Genomic DNA, 21,558 nt, shown 5'->3' on the forward strand with positions numbered 1-21,558 from the left:
ATCAGTCCCTGCATCATGGATTGGTCTGCAAGTGTTTTCACTGGAGTTGGCCACCACTTCCACGATGGAAATGATGGGCTTCAAGCTCTGCGCGAAGCTCTGTGTCAAGTTGGTGCCTCCATGCTCATTGACATTGACCGCAAGCTTCCCAATATACCCAAGCATTTCTGTGTGCATACCCATCAACAATGTCCCCTCTACGCTACATGGCCGCATGGCAGCCCAGAAGTCCTAATGCAGGCCACATACAAGTTGGTCCCTTTAAGTTACCGTGGATCTACCCATTCCATCAACCTATGTCCTTTTGAAATTCTATACTATCCTCCTCACAGTTCACAATGTTTCCAAGTTTCGTATCATCCGCAAATTTAGAAATTGCGCCATGTGCATCAAGGTCTAGGTTATCAATATAAATCAGGAATAGCAAGGGTCCTAACACCAACCCTTGGAGAACTCCACTACAAACCTTCCTGCAGTGTGAAAAACATCCATTAACTACTACTCTCTGTTTCCTGTCACTCAGCCAATTCCGTATCCATGTTGCTACTGTCCCTTTTATTCCATGAGCTTTAACTTTGCTCACAGGTCCGTTGTGTGGCACTGTATCAAATGCTTTTTGGAATTCCATGTACACCACATCAACAGCATTGCCTTGATCAACCTTTTCTGTTACCTTATCAAAAAACTCCAGCAAGTTAGTGAAACACGATTTGCCCTTCACAAATTCATGTTGGATTTCCCTAATTAACCTGCATTTTCCCAAGTGACTATGAATTTTATCCTGAATTATTGTTTCTAGAAGCTTCCCCACAACCGACGTTAAACTGACTGGACTGTAGTTGCTGGGTTTAACTTTACAACCTCTTTTGAACAAGGCTGTAACATTTTCAATTCTCCAATGGCACCACCCTGAGTCTACGGAAGACTGGAAATTTATGACCAGTGCCTCCACAACTTCTACTCTTACTTCCCTCAGTATCCTTGGATGCATCTCATTTGGTCTAAGTGCTTTATCAACTTTAAGTAGAGCAAATCTATACAATACCTCCTCCTTATCAATTTGAAACCCTTCAAGTGCCTGAATTACCTCCTCTTTCACCATGACCTGCACAGCATCTTCTTCCTCGGTAAAGATAGATGCAAAGTATTCATTTAATACCTCAGCCATGCCCCCTCTCTCCATGTGTATATCCCCTTTTTGGTCCCAAATTGGCTCCACACCTCCTTTTACCACCCTTTTACTATCAATATGCCCATAGAAAGCTATTAGATTCCCTTTTCTGTTAGCTGCCGGTCTCTTTTCATAGTCTCTCTTTGCTTTTCAATTCTCCTCTGAACTTCTTATATTCCATCTCGTTCTCAGTTGTGTCATCCACCTGACATTTGTCATCAGCATACTTTGTCTTTTTCTACTTCATCTTAATCTCTATCTCTTTTGTCATTAGGGAGCTTTGGATTTGTTTGCCCTACCTTTCCCCTTCGTGGGAATATAAGTTGACTGTGCCTGAACTATCTCTTCTTTAAAGGCAGCCCATTATTCAGTTACCATTTTGCCTGCTAAACTTTGATTCCAATTTTCTGGGTCAGATCCATTCTACCCCATTGAAGTTGGCTTTCCCCTAGTTCATCATTCTTACTCTGGATTGTTCCTTGTCCTTTTCATAGCTAACCTAATCCTTATGATACAATGATCACAGTCCCCTAAATGTTCCCCTACAGACACTGGATCCACTTGGCCCACCTCATTTCCAAGAACCAGGTCTAGCAGTGCCTCCTTTCTCATTGAACTGGAAATATACTGCTGTAGAAAATTCTCTTGAACACAGTCTAGGAATTCTTACTCCTCTCTGCCCTTTACACTACTACTATCCCAGTCTAAATTTGGATAATTAAAGTCCCCCATTATAACCACTCTTGCACCCCTCTGTAATTTCTTTGCAAATTTGTTTATCTACATCTTTCCCTCTGGTTGGTGGTCTATAGACTACACTGAGCAATGTAACTGCACCTTTTTTGTTCCTTAGCTCCAGCCAAATAGATTCTGTCCTTGACCCCTCTCGGACATCCTCTCTCTCCAGCACTGCAATGTTCTCATTAAACAAAACTGCAACTCCCCCCACTTTCCTTCCTTTCCTATTTTTCCTGAACGCCTTGTATCCAGGAATATTTAGTACACAGTCCGGCCCTTCTTTGAGCTAGGTCTCTGTTATCGCCACATCATACTTCCATGTGGCTATCTGCGCCTGCAGCTCATCAACTTTATTTACCACACGTCGCGCATTCAAAAACATGCACAGTAACCCTAGTTTAGCCTTTGTTACTTTCCCTCTTACTCTGACTCCACCTAATAACTTACTATTTCCTACTCTAATGCAATCTGTCTCTCCCAATGCTCTGTGCACCTTGGTGTTTTCTCTGGTGAACAATATTTCCTCCATGAGGCTAAGAACATGTAGCTGTGCCTGTCCCCTGCCAGTTAGGTGCTGCTGCTTTGGTTGTGCACCACCTTATCCTGCAAGAGAGAGGGAAGTGTGCCAGTGAGTGTGGTTTGTGTGATTCGGTTGCCATGATTGAATAGCTGGCAGTATATGCAAGCTGTGAGTGTGCGGCTTGCAGCAATGCTAAGTGTGTGTGAATGTTATGTATGGTTGATGGACATTGTTGGTAGAGATGGGAGTGTGGTGCATTGAGCAGTGTGTGAGACTAGTGGTACAGTTGGTGGGATTGGCATTTGAAGATACATTCTCTGATCTTGACCATTTGTGTGAGGTCATTGAACTACTTGCGGCACAGCATCCACGACCTCGGGGCTAGAGCCTTGGCACTGACCTCCACAGCTCACACTCTTATCTGCAACCAGTTCAAACACCTGCTCCAACCAAAATGCACCTCCTGATTAAGAGGTGCAGGCTAGCTTTAATTAGTGTAGGCTAGCGTTAAGTGGTCTACAGTTGCATAACCTTGGGCTTTCTGCTGAGGTGCGCAGCCATTCAGCAGTGCATTTAGTGCAATCTGCATGCACCGATTATGCAAATCAGTAGGCAGCATGAAGTCTGCTTGCAGCCTGCATCAAAAGCAAAGTCCGTGCCCATTTTCAAGTCCTGTCCGATTTTGTGACCTCTGTCTCAAAAGGAAAGAAAAACTGATCTAATCTATGTTAATTCCTAATGTCTGATTATGGCACAAATCCTGAAAAGTCCATAGTTTACGTTTTCATACTCTCCTACTGAAAAAGGTTAAAAGTTAGAGGCAATGTGATCTAAATAATTCAGGTTCAAGTTTGGAGCTAAGAAGTTCTCTTTTTGAAGTGAAGTTTGACTAACCTTCACATCTCTATAGGTAACCTTTCAATTAAGTTTTATACTTACCAACCCTTGCAGCAATGATGCCAGCGAAGAGCAAACTCACTGAGATGTAAGATTCTGGTTGAAATTGCTCATCACTTGGGGATTCAGTTGTTGAGTTAGTATATCCGACTGTAGTGATGAGCTGAGGTTCCGTAGTTGTTATAGCAGATTCGATAAAGGTATTCATATCCATATATCTGCTGGCAAAGTCATCAAAAGGTGATACGGATAAATCCAAAGGGCTTCCAGGCATGAAGACGGAAACTACACACAAAATCAGACATGAAAACTGAGCCACACCGGAGATGAAGCCTGTACGGATCAGGCCACATTTTCGGCGAATCCATGTAAAGGCAATAGTTCCCAAAATTCCAGCAATAGCAGAGGCCCCCATCAGCAGGCTAAGAAAAGATCCACTCAAACCTTGGGTGTAGGCATATCCAGTTGTAATACAGTCAAAACCAAGCACAGTCATGTAGAGGAATGCGAGGCCCATGCCAGCCCAGAATACATGTTGGTTGTAATAGGCTACCCACCCATCCCTTAATGTATAGAAAGGCTCAAAAATTTTATCACCACAACATTGATCTTTTTCTTGTTCCAGTGTCTTCACATTCATTAGTTGAGCAACTTCAGCTGGACAGACTGATCCTGGTTTATCATCTGTATTTGTTTGGCCACACTCAATATCTGGAAACATATAACATCTTCAATTAATAGCTAGTAGCAGTCTCAGGTCAGTCTAGGTGGAAGTAGTGATCAAACTTTTCAGAACACACAGCAGTTTACAGGTTTAAATTTCCTGCATTTAATCAGTTTACTGGACTACTACAAGCTCCCCACTCTATGGGCTGGATTTTGCTGAGCTCCTGACATCGAGTTTCATGGTGGGGCAGGGCCGGATGATCGTTTGGGCAGAGGGCTGCCACGGAGCTTGACGCCGGGAGGGCAAGGCTCCATGGCGCCTCCCCCACCACCCCGCTGCTGGACAACCGGACTTCAATTTCAATATTTAAATAAATAAAATGAATTTATGAGTTAAGACTTTTAGCGTGGGGGTGGGTACAGGGTCAAATAAATGTAATGGGTGTGGGGGATGATGGGAAGGGGTGAACTTTAAACTTTGTGCATTCTTGGGGGGGGGGAAGGAAAGTCAGATTTAAAATGTAAGTGTTTTGGGGTAGGAAGTGCAAATAGTTAATGTAATTGTTATTGGGTTGTGGGAAAGGGGCGTTAGAATTTTATTTGATAAATTTTGGGGAGTGTGTATCTTTAAAAATTTAAATATGCCAGCAGGACTGGCTGCCCTTTAAAAATGGCGCCAGGGCCTGCGCAAAGGCAACTGATGGCGTTGTCACAACGGACAGCCCACCCCCTCCATGTGATTGGTGGGCCGCCCCAGCTATTTAAATGAGCCGCTGTGTGGGAGATTGCGGTGGCTCTGCGGCATATGGCCCAAGCCCACTGCCGCTCTTGGCGGCAAGCTCTTAAAATACAGCCCTATATGCAAGCCAGTCCCCACAGTTAGCAACATCTATAAATTTAAAATTGAATGACCTCTTCTCCCAAATTAATTGAATAAGTGGAATATACCAAGTTTCTTAACATATATTGGTGAACTGACATCAATAGCCCTTAAAATGTTTCTGGTAATTCAGTTGCAGTGTGCAATCACAGCTCCATCGAATAGAGACTTACACAGATAACAAATCATACATGGCTGAATTATTGAGTAATATTAAAAGCAGTAACAATCTGCACTTACTTTATGCAAATAGGCCTCCATTTATTGATAAAATCTTGCATTTGTCAATATTGAGGATAGATACCTTTCCACATCTTGTACATAGCAACAGACACTCACTCCCTTGTAAAGCTCTCTCTGCTATGCCTTAACAAGACCTCTTGATCCCAATCTCTTCACACACCAGCTATCCTGATTACCAATTCAGTGTCACTTTGTAACACATTCAGGCCACTTTTGTGTTGTGGACTCACACTTGGGTTGAGACTGTCTACATTCATTTCATGTGGAATACTTAGCATATTGCTTTTATTATTGCTTCACTCAAATTCAAATTAAACTTTCAGAAGCCCATTTAATGATTAGAATAGTGTCCTTTCATCCTTATTACTGTAAACTATCTTTCATTTTTTTTACAGGATAACATTGGCAGATATATGAATATCTACTTCATTTTAAACAATGAAGTATAATAAAAATGTACACACAGGAATGAGGAGGAGGAATGCAAATTCAGGAGATAGTTTTCCCAAATACTCAGCATCTACAACATTTACATTAATTTACTGGTTATACAATTTACAGGGGTTGTTAGACTCTTATGATGTCAAGTTAGCATACTGAAAATACATAAAGTGTGTTAATTGATGGCCAAATATCACAGGATTATGCCTCATATTATTTCAGGTTTTAAATGCCAGCATAATTCTATCTTTATATTATCTTCAGAGGAGAAGACATAAGTTCCATACCAGAAATGGGCAGTAACCTAGGGGCTAAAAACAGTGAGGAAATTAAGGAAATTGATATCAGCTGAGAAAAAGTATTGGAGAAACTTGAGGGACTAAAATCAGACAAGTCCCTGGGACCAGATGGCCTACACCCATGGGTTCTAAAAGAGATTGCTGCAGAGATAGTGGATGTGCTGGCTATGATTTTCCAGAATTCCTTAGATTCAGGCATGGTCCCGTCAGATTAGAAGTTGGCAAATGTTACACTGTTTTTCAAGAAAGGAAGTAGAGAGAAAACAGGAAACTACAGGCCAGTTACCCTAACATCAGAATAAAAGCAAAATACTGCAGGTGCTGGAAATCTGAAACAAAACAAAAAGTGCTGGAAATACTCAGCAGGTCTGGCAGCATCTGTGGAGAGAGAAGCAGAGTTAACGTTTCAGGTCTGTGACCTTTCATCAGAACTGGCAAAGGTTAGAAAAGAATTAGGTTTTAAGTAAGTGATGGGGAGGGGAGTGGGGAGAGAACAGAGGGGAAGGTGTTTGATCGGGCAGAGGGAGATTAAATAACAAAGCTGTCCTGGGACAAAGCATGTGTTATTGCTTGTGGTGAAAGACAAAGCATTAGTCCAGAGAGTGTTAATAGCGGAATAATGAGCAGCTCTGACTGCATGATAAGCAGGCACATGGTTAAAAAATAAAATATTATATAAAGGCCAGTCATGCTCTGAAGTTATTGAACTCAATGTTCAGTCCGCATGGCTGTGGATTTCCACAATCAAAAGATCAGGTGCTGCTACTCAAACTTGCGTTGATGTTCACTGGAATACCGGAGCAAGCCAAAGGCAGAAACGTTGGCATGAGAGCAGGGGGAAGTGTTGAAATGGCAAGCAACCGGAAGCTCGGGGTCATGCTTTCGGACTGAGCGGAGGTGTTCAGCAAAGTGATCACCCACTTTACGTTTGGTCTCCCCAATGTAGAGGAGACTGCATTGTGAGCAGTGAATACAGTATACTACATTGAAAGAAGTACAAGTAAATCACTGCTTCATCTGAAAGGAGTGTTTGGGGCCTTGGATAGTGAGGAGAGAGGAGATAAAAGGGCAGGTATTACACCTCCTGCGATTGCATGTGAAGGTGCCTTGGGAAGGGGACGAGCTGTCGGGGGTAAAGGAGGAGTGTACCAGGGTGTCGCGGAGGGAACAATCCCTTCTGAACGCTGACAGGGGAGGAGAGGGGAAGATGCATTTGGTGATGGCATCACGCTGGAGGTAGCAGAAATGACAAAGGATGATCCTCTGGATGTGGAGGCTGGTGGGGTGGAAAGTGAGGACAAGGGGAACCCTGTCGCGGTTCTGGAAGGGAGGGGATGGCGTGAGGTCAGGAGTGCGGGAAATGGGCCAGACATGGTTGAAGGCCCTGTCAACCATACTGGGGGGGAGTCTTTGTTTGAGGAAAAAGGAAGGCATATGGGATTAGTATAGATAGGCATTATGGTCAGCATGGACGCGGTGGGCCGAAGGGCCTGTTTCTATGCTGTATGACTCTATATCAGAAGCAGTGTCATGGAAGGTAGCATCATCAGAGCAGATGTGTCAGAGACGGAGAAACTGGGAGAATGGAATGGAGTCCTTACAAGAGGCAGGGTGTGAAGACGTGTAGTCGAGGTAGCTGTGGGAGTCGGTGGACTTATAATGAGCCTTATAATGAGCCTATCCCCAGAGATGGAGACAGAGAAGTTGAGGAAGGGAAGGGAAGTGTCGGAGATAGATCATGTAAAGGTGAGAGAAGGGTGGAAATTGGAAGCAAAGTTGATAAAGTTTTCCAGTTTCTCTAATACTTTTTCTCAGGTGATAGCAATTTCCTTAATTTCCTCACTCTTTTTAGCCTCTAGCCTAACATCAGTCTTTGGGAAGATGCTGAAAACTATTATTAAAGAAGTCTTAATATTGCACTTGGAAAAGCATAGTATGATTAGAACAAGTCAGCATGGTTTTACTAAAGGGAGATCCTGTTTGACAAATTTATTAGAGTTTTTTGAGGATGCAATTAGTAGGGTAGATAAAGGGGAACCAGTAGATGTAGTATATCTGGATTTCCAAAAGGCAGACAATAAGGTGTCACATAAAAGATTTATAGGCAAGATAAGGGTTCATGGTGTTGGGGGTAATATATTAGCGTTGGTAGAGGATTGGTTAACAGACAGGAAGCAGAGAGTGGGCATAAATGGGGCATTTTCAAGTTGGCAGGCAGTGAATAGTGGGGTGCCGCAAGCATCAGTGCTGGGACCTCAGCTATTTAAACTCTATATTAATGACTTGGATGAAGAGACAGAGAGTGATATATCTAAGTTTGCTGACGATACAAAACTTTGTGGAAAGGTAAGCTGTGGGGAGGACATTGAGAGGCTGCAAAGAGATATAGACAGGTTAAGTGAGTGGGCAACAAGAAGGCAAATGGAGTATAATGTAGGGAAGTGTGAAGTTATTCACTTTGGTCATAAAAATAGAAAAGCATAATATTTTTTAAAAGGTGTGAAACTGGTAAGTGTTGATGTTCAGAGAGATTTGGGGGTACTCGTACAAGGAACGCACAAAGTTAACATGCAGCTGCAGCAGGCTATTAGGAAGGCATATGGCATGTTGGCCTTTATTGCAAGGGGATTGGAGTACAGGAATAAAGAAGTCTTACTAAAATTGTACAGGGCTTTGGTGAGACCGCACCTGGAATACTGTGTGCAGTTTTGGTCTCCATATTTGAAAAAGGCACTGGAAGTGAAGATTTACTAGATTGATCTCTGGGATGAGGGGGTTGTCCTATGATGAGAGGCTGAATAAATTAAGCCCTATATTCTCTGGAGTTTAGAAGAATGAGAGGCGATACAAGATTCTGATAGGGCTTGGTAGGGTAGAAGCTGAGAGATTGTTTCCGCTGGTCAGGGAATCTAGTACACAGGGACACAGTCTCAGGATAAGGGGCCGATCATTCATGACTGAGATGAGGAGAAATTACTACACTCAAAGGGTTGTGAATCTTTGGAATTCTCTACCCCAGAGGGTTGTGGACGCTCCAATGTTGAATGCATTTAAGGCTGGGGTAGATAATGCTTGGTCTCGCAGGGAATCAAGGGGTATGGGGAGTGGGCAGGAAAGTGGAACTGAAGCCCAAGATCAGCCATGATCATACTGAATGGCCAAGCAGGCTCAATGGGCCATATGGTCTACTTCTGCTCCTATTTCTTGTGTTCTTGTATATGATAGATGTGATTAATAAAATGGTCAGACATGTAAGTACAATAACTCAAATCAAATGAAAAGACAAAAGAAGGATAGTAACTTGTTCCTAGGTATCTGCAGCCCATGAGGTAAACAGTAAGTGTGGTGATGGTTGACTGTCTCACAGATTTGCTTTTCTTTCATTTGGAGAGTTGTACTACAATATAATTAAATCTGTCACTTAAACCCCAGGGACAGCAGGCAGGCTGGACACAGAATGGGAAGAAACTCCACCCCTGCAGTTCACTGATGCACTAACAGATTGTTTGTCGTCTTATTGTTCCTAAACCTTCAGAGAACATGCTGATATTTGGTATTTCTTTTATATATCAGGTTTTCAGTATCCTTTTAAATACAACTCATGTTACAGACTGTGATTGACTTAAACAAGTTAGATTGGAATAACTGTTTTTGGTGTGACTTACTACAGGAGAAAGACGAGAACTCAATAAAATATTACAGCCTACACAATCATGTTACGGAAATAGAATAACTCATATTAACGAGTATCCTCTATGCAGCTCTAACAGAGCTGTCTGTTGTATCTCAACTAACTGGTCATTTGTCATTGATATGTTATTGAGTACCTTTTTGTTTGTTCAATGGTTTCATTTCGTGTTCATCCACCTTCTGACCTGCTTTGATGGCCAGTGCAGGTGTTCTTTGGTAAATTCTCCATAACAGATAATATTCAAGACACATGGAGCAGAGATTCCAACCAGAGATAAAACCACAGCCAATTACAGGGGAGCCAAAGGTCATGATTTGTCCAACTGCCATCGGAGCCAAAATGTTTGTCACTTGATCAATTCTGCGAACTGTCGCGTTCATATCTATAGGGATAGAAAAAGACTGTGGTGTTTGTATTGTCTTCAATCCAGTTTGTACATTTGACATCCTTTCATTAATACCAAAAAATGCTCTTAATAATTATAATTGTAAACCACATTTTTATTTTTAGTTTACAGGAAGTTACAATTGCATTCTCTGGTTTTAATAACAATATTCAGTAGCATGATTACTGTTTCTACAAATATTTTGACAAAAATATGAAGAACTGCAGATTAAATTGAGCTTTATTGAGAAGTAGCTGAATGAGCTGATTAACTGCTTAAAAATGACTATGCATTTATGGACCTGTACAAAGGTCTTTAATAAGTAACCCTTTTGTGATAATATTATGAACTTTATTACTTTAAATATGTATTCCTCAGTAGCAACTATCTAATCTGTTGTTATAAAAATATTTTGACCATATTTTAAGGCACAAAAAGTACTTGCACCTACTGACTTTAAATAGAACTTCCTCATATTGGCCTTTCACTTGTGAGAAGTTGTAGAATTTAAAACACTTTTTCTTGATATGAAAAGCCTCATTTAATTTGCCTATAATATCATCGATGATAAAACAGCAGCAGGAGTAGGCCATTCGGCCCCTCAAGCCTGCCCCGCCATTCAATAAAATCATGGCTGATCTGCTCCAGACCTCAACTCCTCTTTCATGCCAGCTCCTCATAGCCCTCAACTCCCCGATATTTCAAAAATCTATCTACCTCCTCTTTAACTACTTTCAGTGATCTAGCCTCCACAACTCTCTGGAGTTGATAATTCCAGACATTCAATACCTTCTGAGAGAAGAAATTCCTTCGCATCTCAGTTTTAAATGAGTGTCCCCTTATTCTGTAACTATGTCCCCTAACATCTACCCTGTCAAGCCCCCTCAGAATCTTGTACGTTTCAATAAGATCACCCCTCATTCTTCTAAACTCTAATGAATAAAGGCCTAACCTGTTTAGCCGTTCTTGATAAGTCAACCACTTCATCCCAGGAATCAGCCTAGTGAATCTCTTTTGAAATGACTCCAATGCCAGTATATCTTTTCTTAAATACGGGGACCAAAACTGTACGCAGTACTCCAGGTGCGGCCTCACCAACACGCTGTACAGTTGTAACAAGACTTCCCTATTTTTAAACTCCAACCCTGAGCAATAAAGGGCAAAATTCCATTTGCTTTCTTAATTACTTGCTAACTTTTTGTGTTTCATGCACAAAAACACACAGATCCCTCTGTGCTGCACTTTTTTTGGAGTACTTTGCATCAGTATTCACCAAGGAGAAGGACTTGGTGGATGATGAGCCTCGGGAAGGGAGTGCAGATAGTTTCAGTCATCTCATTATCAAAAAGGAGGAGGTGTTGGGTGTCTTGCAAAGCATTAAGGTAGATAAGTCCCCAGGGCCTGATGGGATCTACCCTAGAATACTGAGGGAGGCAAGGGAAGAAATTTTTGGGGCCTTGACATCCTCATTGGCTACAGGTGAGGTCCCAGAGGACTGGAGAATAGCCAATGTTGTTCCTTTGTTTAAGAAGGGTGGTAAGGATAATACAGGAAATTATAGGCCGGTGAGCCTTATGTCAGTGGTAGGGAAACTATTAGAGAGGATTCTTCGGGACAGGATTTACTCCCATTTGGAAACAAACAAACTTATTAGCAAGAGACAGCATGGTTTTGTGAAGGGGAGGTCGTGTCTTACTAATTTGATTGAGTTTTTTGAGGAAGTGATGAAGATGATTGATGAGGGAAGGGCAGTGGATGTTGTCTGTATGCACTTTAGTAAAGCCTTTGACAAGGTCCCGCATGGCAGACTGGTGCAAAAGGTGAAGTCACACGGGATCAGAGGTGAGCTGGCAAGATGGATACAGAACTGGCTCAGTCATAGAAGACAGAGGGTAACAGTGGATGGGTGTTTTTCTGAATGGAGGGATGTGACTAGCGGTGTTCCGCAGGGATCAGTGCTGGGACCTTTGCTGTTTGTAATATATATAAATGATTTGGAGGAAAATGTAGCTGGTCTGATTAGTAAGTTTGCGGACGACACAAAGGTTGGTGGAATTGCGGATAATGATGAGGATTGTCAGAGGATACAGCAGAATATAGATTGGTTGGAGACTTGGGCGGAGAAATGGCAGATGGAGTTTAATCCGGACAAATGTGAGGTAATGCATTTTGGAAGGTCTAATGCAGGTGGGAGGTATACAGTAAATGGCAGAACCCTTAGGAGTATTGACAGGCAGAGAGATCTGGGCGTACAGGTCCACAGGTCACTGAAAGTGGCAACGCAGGTGGATAAGGTAGTCAAGAAGGGATACGGCATGCTTGCCTTCATCAGTCGGGGCATAGAGTATAAAAATTGGCAAGTCATGTTGCAGCTGTACAGAACCTTAGTTAGGCCACACTTAGAATATTGCATGCAATTCTGGTCGCCACACTACCAGAAGGACGTGGAGGCTTTGGAGAGGGTACAGAGGAGGTTTACCAGGATGTTGCCTGGTCTGGAGGGCATTAGCTATGAGGAGAGGTTGGAAAAACTCGGATTGTTTTCACTGGAACGACGGAGGTGGAGGGGCGACATGATAGAGGTTTACAAAGTTATGAGCGGCATGGACAGAGTGGATAGTCAGAAGCTTTTTCCCAGGGTGGAAGAGTCAGTTACTAGGGGACATAGGTTTACGGTGCGAGGGGCAAAGTTTAGAGGGGATGTGCGAGGCAAGTTTTTTACACAGAGGGTGGTGAGTGCCTGGAACTTGCTGCCAGGGGGGGTGGTGGAAGTAGATACGATAGCGACGTTTAAGAGACATCTTGACAAATATATGAATAGGAAGGGAATAGAGGGATATGGGCCCCGGAAGTGCAGAAGGTGTTAGTTTAGGCAGGCATCAAGATCGGCGCAGGCTTGGAGGGCCGAATGGCCTGTTCCTGTGCTGTACTGTTCTTTGTTCTTTGTTTGTTCTTTCGTTCTCTCTCCATTTAAATAATAGTTTGCCTTTTGATTCTTCCTACCAAAGTGCATGACCTCACATTTTCCTACATTAAACTCCATCTGCCAAGTTTTTGCCCACTCACTCAACCTATCTATATCCCCTTGCAGATTCCTTATGTCCTCATCACAACATACCCTCCTACCTATTTTTTTATCGTCAGCAAATTTTGATATATTACACTCTGCCCCCTCCTCCAAGTCATTAATATAGATAGTAAATAATTGAGGCCCTAGGACTGATCCTTGTGGCACTCCACTAGTTACGTCTTTCCAACCTGAAAAAGACCCATTAATCTGACTCTCTGTCTTCTGTGTGTTAACTAATTCTCAGTCCATGCTCATACATTACCCCCAATACCCTGAGCTTCTTTCTTGTGCAATAATCTTTTAAGTGGTACCTTATCAAATGCCTTCTGGAAATCCAAATACACTACATCTACCGGTTCCCCTTTATCAACTCTGCTTGTTATATCCTCAAAGAACTCTAGCAAATTTGTCAAACATGATTTCCCTTTCACAAACCATGTTGACTCTGTTTGACTGTGTTAGGTTTTTCTAAATGTCCTGCTACTTCTTCCTTACTAATGGACTCTCGCATTTTCCCAATGACCAATGTTAGGCTGACTGCCTATAGCTCCCTCCTTTTTGGCTCCCTCCCTTCTCGAACAGGGGCGTCACATTAGCAGTTTTCCAATCGCTGGGACCCTCCTGGAATCCAGTGAGTCCTGCAATATTTCGACCAATGCCTCCAATATCTCTGCAGCCACTTCCTATAAAACCCTTGGCTGTAGGCCATCAGGTCCTGGCGACTTGTCTGCCTTAATCCCATCAGTTTGTCAAATACTCGTGATAGAGACTGCTACAAGATCTTTCCTGCCATTAGCTCCTTGCTTAACTGATATCTGCGGGATGTTTATAGTGTCCTCCATCGTGAAGACCGATGCAAAATATTGGTTTAAATTATCTGCCATTTCTCTGTTCCCATTATGAATTCTCCAGTCATATCATCCACGGGTCCCACGCTCAATTTAGCTACTCTCTTTATATACCCGTAGAAGCTCTAGCTGTTTGTTTTTATATTTCTTGCCTATTTACTTTCATAATCAATTTTCTCCCTCTTTATTAGCTTTTTAGTCATCCGCTGCTGGTTTCTAAAAAATTCCCAATCCTCTGGCCTACCACTAGTTTTCGCCGCTTTGTATGCCTTAGTTTTTGATTGAATACTCTCCTTGACCACCTTTGTTAACCACAGGTGGTTCATCCTTCTCATCGAGTCCTTCTTTTTGACCGGGATAAATTTTTGCTGAGTGCTATGAGATAGTTGCTTAAATGTCTACCACTGCTCATCCACTGACCTTCCCCTTAGTCTATTTTCACAGCCCGCTTTAGATAACTTTTTCTTCATACCTCAGTAATTGCCCTTGTTTAAGTTGAGGACACTGGTTTGAGATCCAAGTTGGTCGCCCTCAAACTGAATTTGAAATTCTGTCATGTTGTGATCGCTACCCCCTAGAGGCTCCTTAACTACGATATGTCTTATTAATCCTACCTCATTACACATTACTAGATCTAAAATAGCCTGTTCCCTGTTAGGTTCTGCAACGTATTGCTCTAAGTAACAATCCCTGATGCACTCTACAAATTCATCTTCCATGTTACCTCAGCCAACCTGATATGTCCAGTCAATATGCAGATTAAAATCACCCATGACAATTGTAGCACCTTTCTTACACATGTCCGTTATTTCCCGATTTATACTTTGTCCTACAGTGAGGCAACTCTTCAAGGGCCTGTAGACGACTCCAACCCGTGACTTCTTCCCCTTGCTATTCCTTCTTTCCACCCAAACTGATTCCATATCATGATCTATTGCACCTATATCACTACTCACCGCCGCACTGATACCTTCCTTTATTAACAAAGTTACCCCACCTCCTTTTCCTTTTTGCCTATTTTTCCGGAATGTCGAATACCCTTGAATATTGAGTTCCCTGCAACCACGTCTCTGTAATAGCTATCAAGTCATACTCATTAATTTCTATTTGTGCCATCAACTCATCTATCTTGTTACAAACGCTGCGTGCGTTCAGATAAAGAGCCTTAAGCTTTGACGTTTTGCCTTTATTACACATTCTGGTTCTAATTTCTGCTGCACTCTTCTGCTTATATTTTCTGCCCCTTCCTGTCACACTTTGATTACCATTTGCCTCTTCACTACTCTGTTCTTTTTGATTTTTTAAACTTCCGTTCAATTGAACTCTGCCTCCCCACTAAATAGTTTAAAGTCCTCTCTACAACCCTAGTTATAAGATTTGCCAGGACACTGGTCCCCGCATGGTTCAAATGGAGCCCGTCCCAATGGAACAGCTCTCTCCTTCCCCAGTACTGGTGCCAGTGCCCCATGAATCGGAACCTATTTCTCCCACACAAATTTTTCAGTCACGTGTTTACCTCTCTAATCTTATTTACCTTAGGCCAATATGCATGTGGCTCAGGTAGTAATCCAGAGATTATTACCTTTGTGGCTCTGCTTTTTAATTAAACCTCAAGCTGCTCATAGTCCCTCAGCAGAACCTCTTTCCTAGTACTACTTATGTCGTTGGTACCTACGTGGACCACGACAACTGGATCCTTCCCCTCCCACTCCAAGTTCCTCTCCAACCCAGAAGAGATGTCCTTAACCTTGGCACCAGGTAGGCAACACAGCCTTCAGGACTCCCTGTCTTTGCTGCAGAGAACAGTATCTATTCCCCTAACTATGCTATCCCCTATTACTACTACATTTCTCTTTTCTCCCCCCACTTGAATGGCGCTCTGAACCATGGTGCTATGGTCAGTTCACTCATCCTCCCTGCAGTTTGTGCTCTCGTTCACACCGGGAGCAAGAACCTCAAACCTATTGGATAAGGGCACCGGCTGAGGCCCCTCCAAAGCTAAATTCTGGATCCCCATACCTGCCTCACTCACAATCACACCCTCCTGTCCCTGACCACGGTCCAAATTTGATGTAATTAATCTAAGGGGTGTGACTATCTCCTGAAATACAGTGTCCAGGTAACTCTTCCCCCCCACCCCGATGTGTCACACTGTCCGCAGCTCAGACTCCAGTTCATCAACTCTGAGCTGAATTTATGTTGTACGTAAATATTGAAAGTTGAGACCACCAAGCACAATGTCAACAGAAGCTATTTGGGAACTGCATGTTCATGGGCTCAGACATGGTGCGATGTTGTCTGGACACTTGAATGACATTGTCTGTGCTCGTTCTGAATATCTTTATCTGGTTACAGGAAAAGGACACACATAACTGACAAAGACAATTGGACAGAGAGGATCCTCCCAACTGCCATTCACTGATGCAGTACAAGGAGTAAGACCACCAAGAAAGGAAATGGGATAAAATTTGGAGGCCTCCGTAAAGCTTAGAGCTAGTGCCATGCTTTGTTTTTATTTTTTCTCCTCACTACTCACCCATTCATTGATGCACAGGCATGCATTGCGTCACAGTAGTATTTTATTTTATTTCATTTTATCTTCAGTTCTTCATACCTCTGTGCAAGTTAATATTTTGCATGTAAAATTCAACATCAGAAAATCAGGCAGGATGTATAACGAGTGGCCGATCTGCTATTGCCTGTTTTGTGCCTCGACACAAGTTGAATTTTATCCTCCATGTGTCTGAAAATCAGTTATAACTGAAAATCTGCACCATTTTCAGGCTATCTGATGCCGCTTTAAAAATCACATTACCCTCTCCAGATTAGATGTTTTTTATTGGAAGTTTATTGCTCTTTCAATAATAATACATGCAAATACTCAACTTCCTCAATGATACTTTACACATCATTCTTCTGTATGTAAAGTTTTCCCAATGCACAGAAAATAAAATGGCAATTTTGAGCTACTCGGAATGCATGAACTAATTCAAAAAAGACAGTAAGGGAAAATATTATGCATTGGTGTAAAACCCAAACAATCCAATTAAAACATATGCTGCTTTGAGCATATTTATTGAGGTAATACCAAACAATGTCTATTTAGGATTGTAGTAAACTGATCTGATGCTATCCTTGCATTACAGTCCTGTACTTAAAAGGACCTCCAAAGAGTTTTTAACCTTACCTCCTGTTAAAGTAAATTAAAATAGGGTATTTCATGAAGTTGGAAATCTTTAAATTTTTGAACAATTTCCATTTTACAACTGATTTGCCAATTGCTTTTCCTTTTTCTCCTTTCCTCTTTTCTGAAGGTGGCAACCTTTGCTGGGGTGCAGTTCAATGGGGGTAAGGAGAATTGCCTCACAGCCAAAGCCAATCCTGTCCTTGTCTGACATCTGTATGAGTGCACTTTTTAGAAAGATTCACAAGAGTATGCCCAAGAGCAGGAATCATGCCAGATTTTGTGCTGTTTAACTCAGGAGCACGGAGATCAATAGCTGCCATCTCAGCTATTAGCTTACCAGGACCAGGAAACAAGACTGGTCTGTATGGATCTTGTACATTCTGACTTTCCCAACTATGTCATTGCAGAGCTAACCTGGTTGAAGTTTAAAGCAGCTATCTGCTCTACAGTTACCATCTCCCCTGCTAAAATAGATCATTGTAGCTGCTTCACGCATTGTGTACCTAGAACTAGCTGATGTGCCAAACTGCGATTTTTAGCAATTCCCTAAAGAAATTCATCAATGATTATCCTTGAGTAAATCTATTGGGAAAGACTAGGGCCTTGACTTGCAGTATAATTGATTTAATCTTACAAAAGGTGCAAGATAAAAATAGAGAGGCCCTTTACAGACACAATATCAACAGTGCTGCACGTAATGTTCTTGGTAGCATTAGTACAGGTTATTTATTAACAGATAATGAGATGTATAAGAATTGCCAATATATATTCTGTCAGAATATAATTACCCAATGTGTGCACTGAAATACAAGATTAAGCTGATCTTCATTTGTGTTTTGGCTTGTATTGGGTAGGCATCATGATCAGCCTTTTTGTTGCAATGTGAGCAGTTTTCACATCACACCAGACTTTCTCAATTCTAGACAAAGAATGGACTAATCTGCAGATTCATCAAAAATCACCAAATGTTTCTGTATAGTTCCAGGATACATGCTCTTCATACAACACCGGGATTAAAGAGTACAGCATTGACTCTTACCTGCCAATCTGCTTCTGTCTTCACCTGCAACAACAACAATCCAGTCTCTCTGAATTGTGATTCCCATAGCAGTACTTGCTAGATTTGCAATGTTGGCAATGGTAATGACCAAAATGTAGCAGGCTGTCTATAACAATTTTAAACAAAATGAGCATTAGAAAAAAGTTGATTAAAAGACCCATATGTATGTTTTAAGAAGAATAACATCAATATTACATTCTGGTTTTCTTTATTGGATACTATTTTGGTTGAAATGAATGATATGTTTATACTTGTGTTTTTGCTAAGATGAGAAAAATTAACTCCAATCAAGGGCTTGGCATAAACAGGTCAGGTGTCTGATGCATCTCTTGTTGATGTCTTTCATGGGGTTAACAGTTCTGACATTGCTCCCCAAATTAGAATACTGGAAACCTCCTAGGGGTAGGGAGCATGATTTGGATAACAGAACCTAGCAGCCTGACCTACTACCATCAGCAGTCTGTACAATTACAGAGATCAACAGAGTTTTGGATCAATAATCCAAAAGACTGTTAAAAATATAACTTTCATCTGAAACTCATCAAACATTCTTTCTTACTGATTAATTCCTCCTACTATCTTTAATAGTCCAACTTCAACACTAATTTGAAAACGTGCAAGAGATCTCTGACAATATATCCCTTCAATTTAATACAAGCAGAGTAAGCTAGAATGACTTTTTATGTCAGTGTAACCTCTCTCATGACCTCCACAGACAGCATTTTGTAATGACTGAGAAAACTGCTAGTTTGCTAAAACACTGGACAATGGACTACACACAGTTATGACTGTTAGCCTGCTATTGCATTTACCATGTTGTTAAGCAGTACAATAGTCTAAAGGAAGTTGATTCAAAATAATGAAACAAAAGTACTGGAAAATGTCAGAAACAACTTAAATGATCACACTCTCACAGCTCTTGATGTCACTAGGGCAAAGAGTAGAGTCCTGATTTTAGCCTGGGGTGGGGGTCCAGGAGGCAGCATGAGGTCCATCTTACCTTGACTCCTGGGCCTCATTTAAATTGGTCCACACTGAGTTTCGCCAAAGCTGGTGTGGATAGCATGGAGGTCAGCAGGCAGGAGCTGGAACCTGCTGTAGGCTCTCACTGGTGCCGGCAAAGTAAGTTGGGTAGGGGAAGGGGGTGGGAGGGCCTGAGACAGTCATGGTTGGAAGAAGCCAGTAGGGGTGGGGTGGGGTGGGGGGCTGGTGCTTGAGCCGAGGATGGCCATGGGAGCAGGAGTGCTCCTCCTACACGAGGAGTATAGAGAAGGACATTGGAGTTGGGGAGGTGGTGGCATAGTGATAATGTCACTGGACTAGTAGTAGTCCAGAGCCCATGTTAATGCTCTGGGGACATGGGTTCGAATCCCACCACAGCAGATGGTGAAATTTGAATTCTGGAATTTAAAAAATCTAGTCTAATGATGACCATGAAACCATTGCTGATTGATGTAAAAACCCATCTGATTCGCTAATGCCCTTTAGGGAAGGAAACCTGCCATCCTTACCTGGTCTGCCCAACATGTGACTCCAGACCAACAGCCTTCTTAAAATACCCTCTGAAATAGCCTTGCAAGCCACTCAGTTCAAGGGCAATTAGGGATGGGCAATAAATGCTGGCCTAGCCAGTGATGCTCACATCCCACAAAAAAAAAGAGGTGGTGAATCCTGAAGTGACTGAGAGTGAGATAAAGAATATTATGGATAGAAGGAAAGCTATGGATACATTATTTAGACTAAAGAAAGACGAAGTATCATATAACATATAATCCTGAGGAAATGGAGGCCCCAGAATTTATATTTCAGAGTTCTACTATGTACAGATGTGTGCCAATGCAGCACTTGTTTTTAAAATGGAGGACCTAGCTAATGGTAATTACAGGTGAGGTTGCTCTCTGGTAGGGAAAAGAACCAATTGTGCTGGGCAAATCTTTCAGGAGCTAACTGATAATGGGGAAAATTCAGTCACTGTAGTGTAATTGTACTTCAGGCAATTTAGGACAAATTACAAGAGAAGATTAAGAATTATAGAATTGTGGAAGGATAAGTAATTGAATTATAAACCGGTTAGTCGTGTAAAAACAGAGTTGGAATTACGGGGAGGTTTTACAGAGTGGTTGAAGATTTAATAGAGTTCTTCAAAATCATGAGGGGTCTAGATAAAGTAGATAGAAACTTACTAAAGTAGATAGAACCAGAGGACACAGATTTAAGGTGATTGGTAAAAGAACCGAAGCTGACATGAGGAAAAACGTTTTTACACAGCGAGTGGTTGTGGTCTGGAATGCCCTATCTGAAAGGGTGGTAGAGGCAGATTCAATCGTAGCTTTCAAAATGGAACTAGTACTTAAGTACTTAATAATAATAAGTACTTAAATGGAAAAAAAATTGCAGGCCTACAGAGAAAGGGTGAGCATGTGGGACTAGCTGGATCTTGCAAAGACCAGGTGTGGACTCAAAGGGCTGAATAGCCTCCTTCTGTGCTGTAACTATGCTATGAAATGTTAAAACAAAAAATTCAATTAAACTTACCTGGGTCTCCTCTGGCTCGGATGCTGCTTGTTGGCAGCTTTTTCTAGCTGCTCCAGGACTAAGCACAATTTACATAATTCTTCATTAAATTTGCACCAGAGGTTGAATTGCATCATGAGAACATAAGAAATAGGAACAGGAGTAGACCATACAGCCCCTTGAGCCTGCTCCCCCATTCAATATGATCATGGCTGACCTTCTGACTCAACTCCACTTTTCTGCTGACTTCCTATATTCCTTGATTCCTTGAGACACCAAAACTCTGTCTATCTCAGCCTTAAATATATTCAACGATGGAGCATCCACAATCCTCAGGTGTAGAGAATTTCAAACATTCACAACGCTTTGAGTGAAAAAATTTCTCCTCATCTCAGTCCTAAATGATCAACCCCTTATCCTGAGACTGTGCCTCCTCACGTTCTGGATTTCCCAGCCAGGGGAAACAATCTCTCAATGTCTACACTGTCAAGTCCCTTCAGAATCTTGTATGTTTCAACAAGATCGCCTCTCATTCTTCTAAACTCCAGAGAATATAGACCCAATTTACTCAGCCTCTCATCATAGGACAATGTTCTCATCCCAGGAACCAATCTAATGGATCTTCATTGTATCACCTCCAGTGCAAGTCTATCCTTCCTTAGATAAGGAGACCAAAACTGCGCACAGTGCCCCAGGTATAGTCTCACCAAAGCCCTGTACAATTGCAGCCAAACTTCCTTACTCTTGTACTCCAATACCCTTGCAAAAAAAGCCAACATGCCATTTGTCTTTCTAATTGCTTGTTGTACCTGCATGCTAACTGACTGTGTTCCTTGTACGAATACATCCAAATCTCTCTGAACATCAACATTTAGAAGTTTCATGCCTTTCAAAAAATATTCTGCTTTTCTATTCTTACTACCAAAGTGAATAACTTCACACTTCCCC

General features: G+C 41.9%; 1 protein-coding gene across 2 annotated transcripts in view; it reads right to left on the reverse strand.

Annotated features, from left to right (window-relative positions):
* Nucleotides 1–21,558, reverse strand: part of slc40a1 (solute carrier family 40 member 1) — a 51,164-nt gene that overhangs the window by 8,430 nt on the left and 21,176 nt on the right. For both annotated transcript variants that reach the window (XM_068035609.1, XM_068035610.1), the window contains 3 exons: nt 18,076–18,202; nt 9,683–9,928; nt 3,369–4,037 (listed from right to left, as the gene is read on the reverse strand). In XM_068035609.1, the coding sequence (XP_067891710.1) occupies nt 3,369–4,037; nt 9,683–9,928; nt 18,076–18,202 (1,042 nt within the window). The remainder of the gene's footprint in view (nt 1–3,368; nt 4,038–9,682; nt 9,929–18,075; nt 18,203–21,558) is intronic.

Source organism: Heterodontus francisci, chromosome 7 (assembly GCF_036365525.1).
Source record: "Heterodontus francisci isolate sHetFra1 chromosome 7, sHetFra1.hap1, whole genome shotgun sequence".
Lineage (NCBI taxonomy): Eukaryota > Metazoa > Chordata > Chondrichthyes > Heterodontiformes > Heterodontidae > Heterodontus > Heterodontus francisci.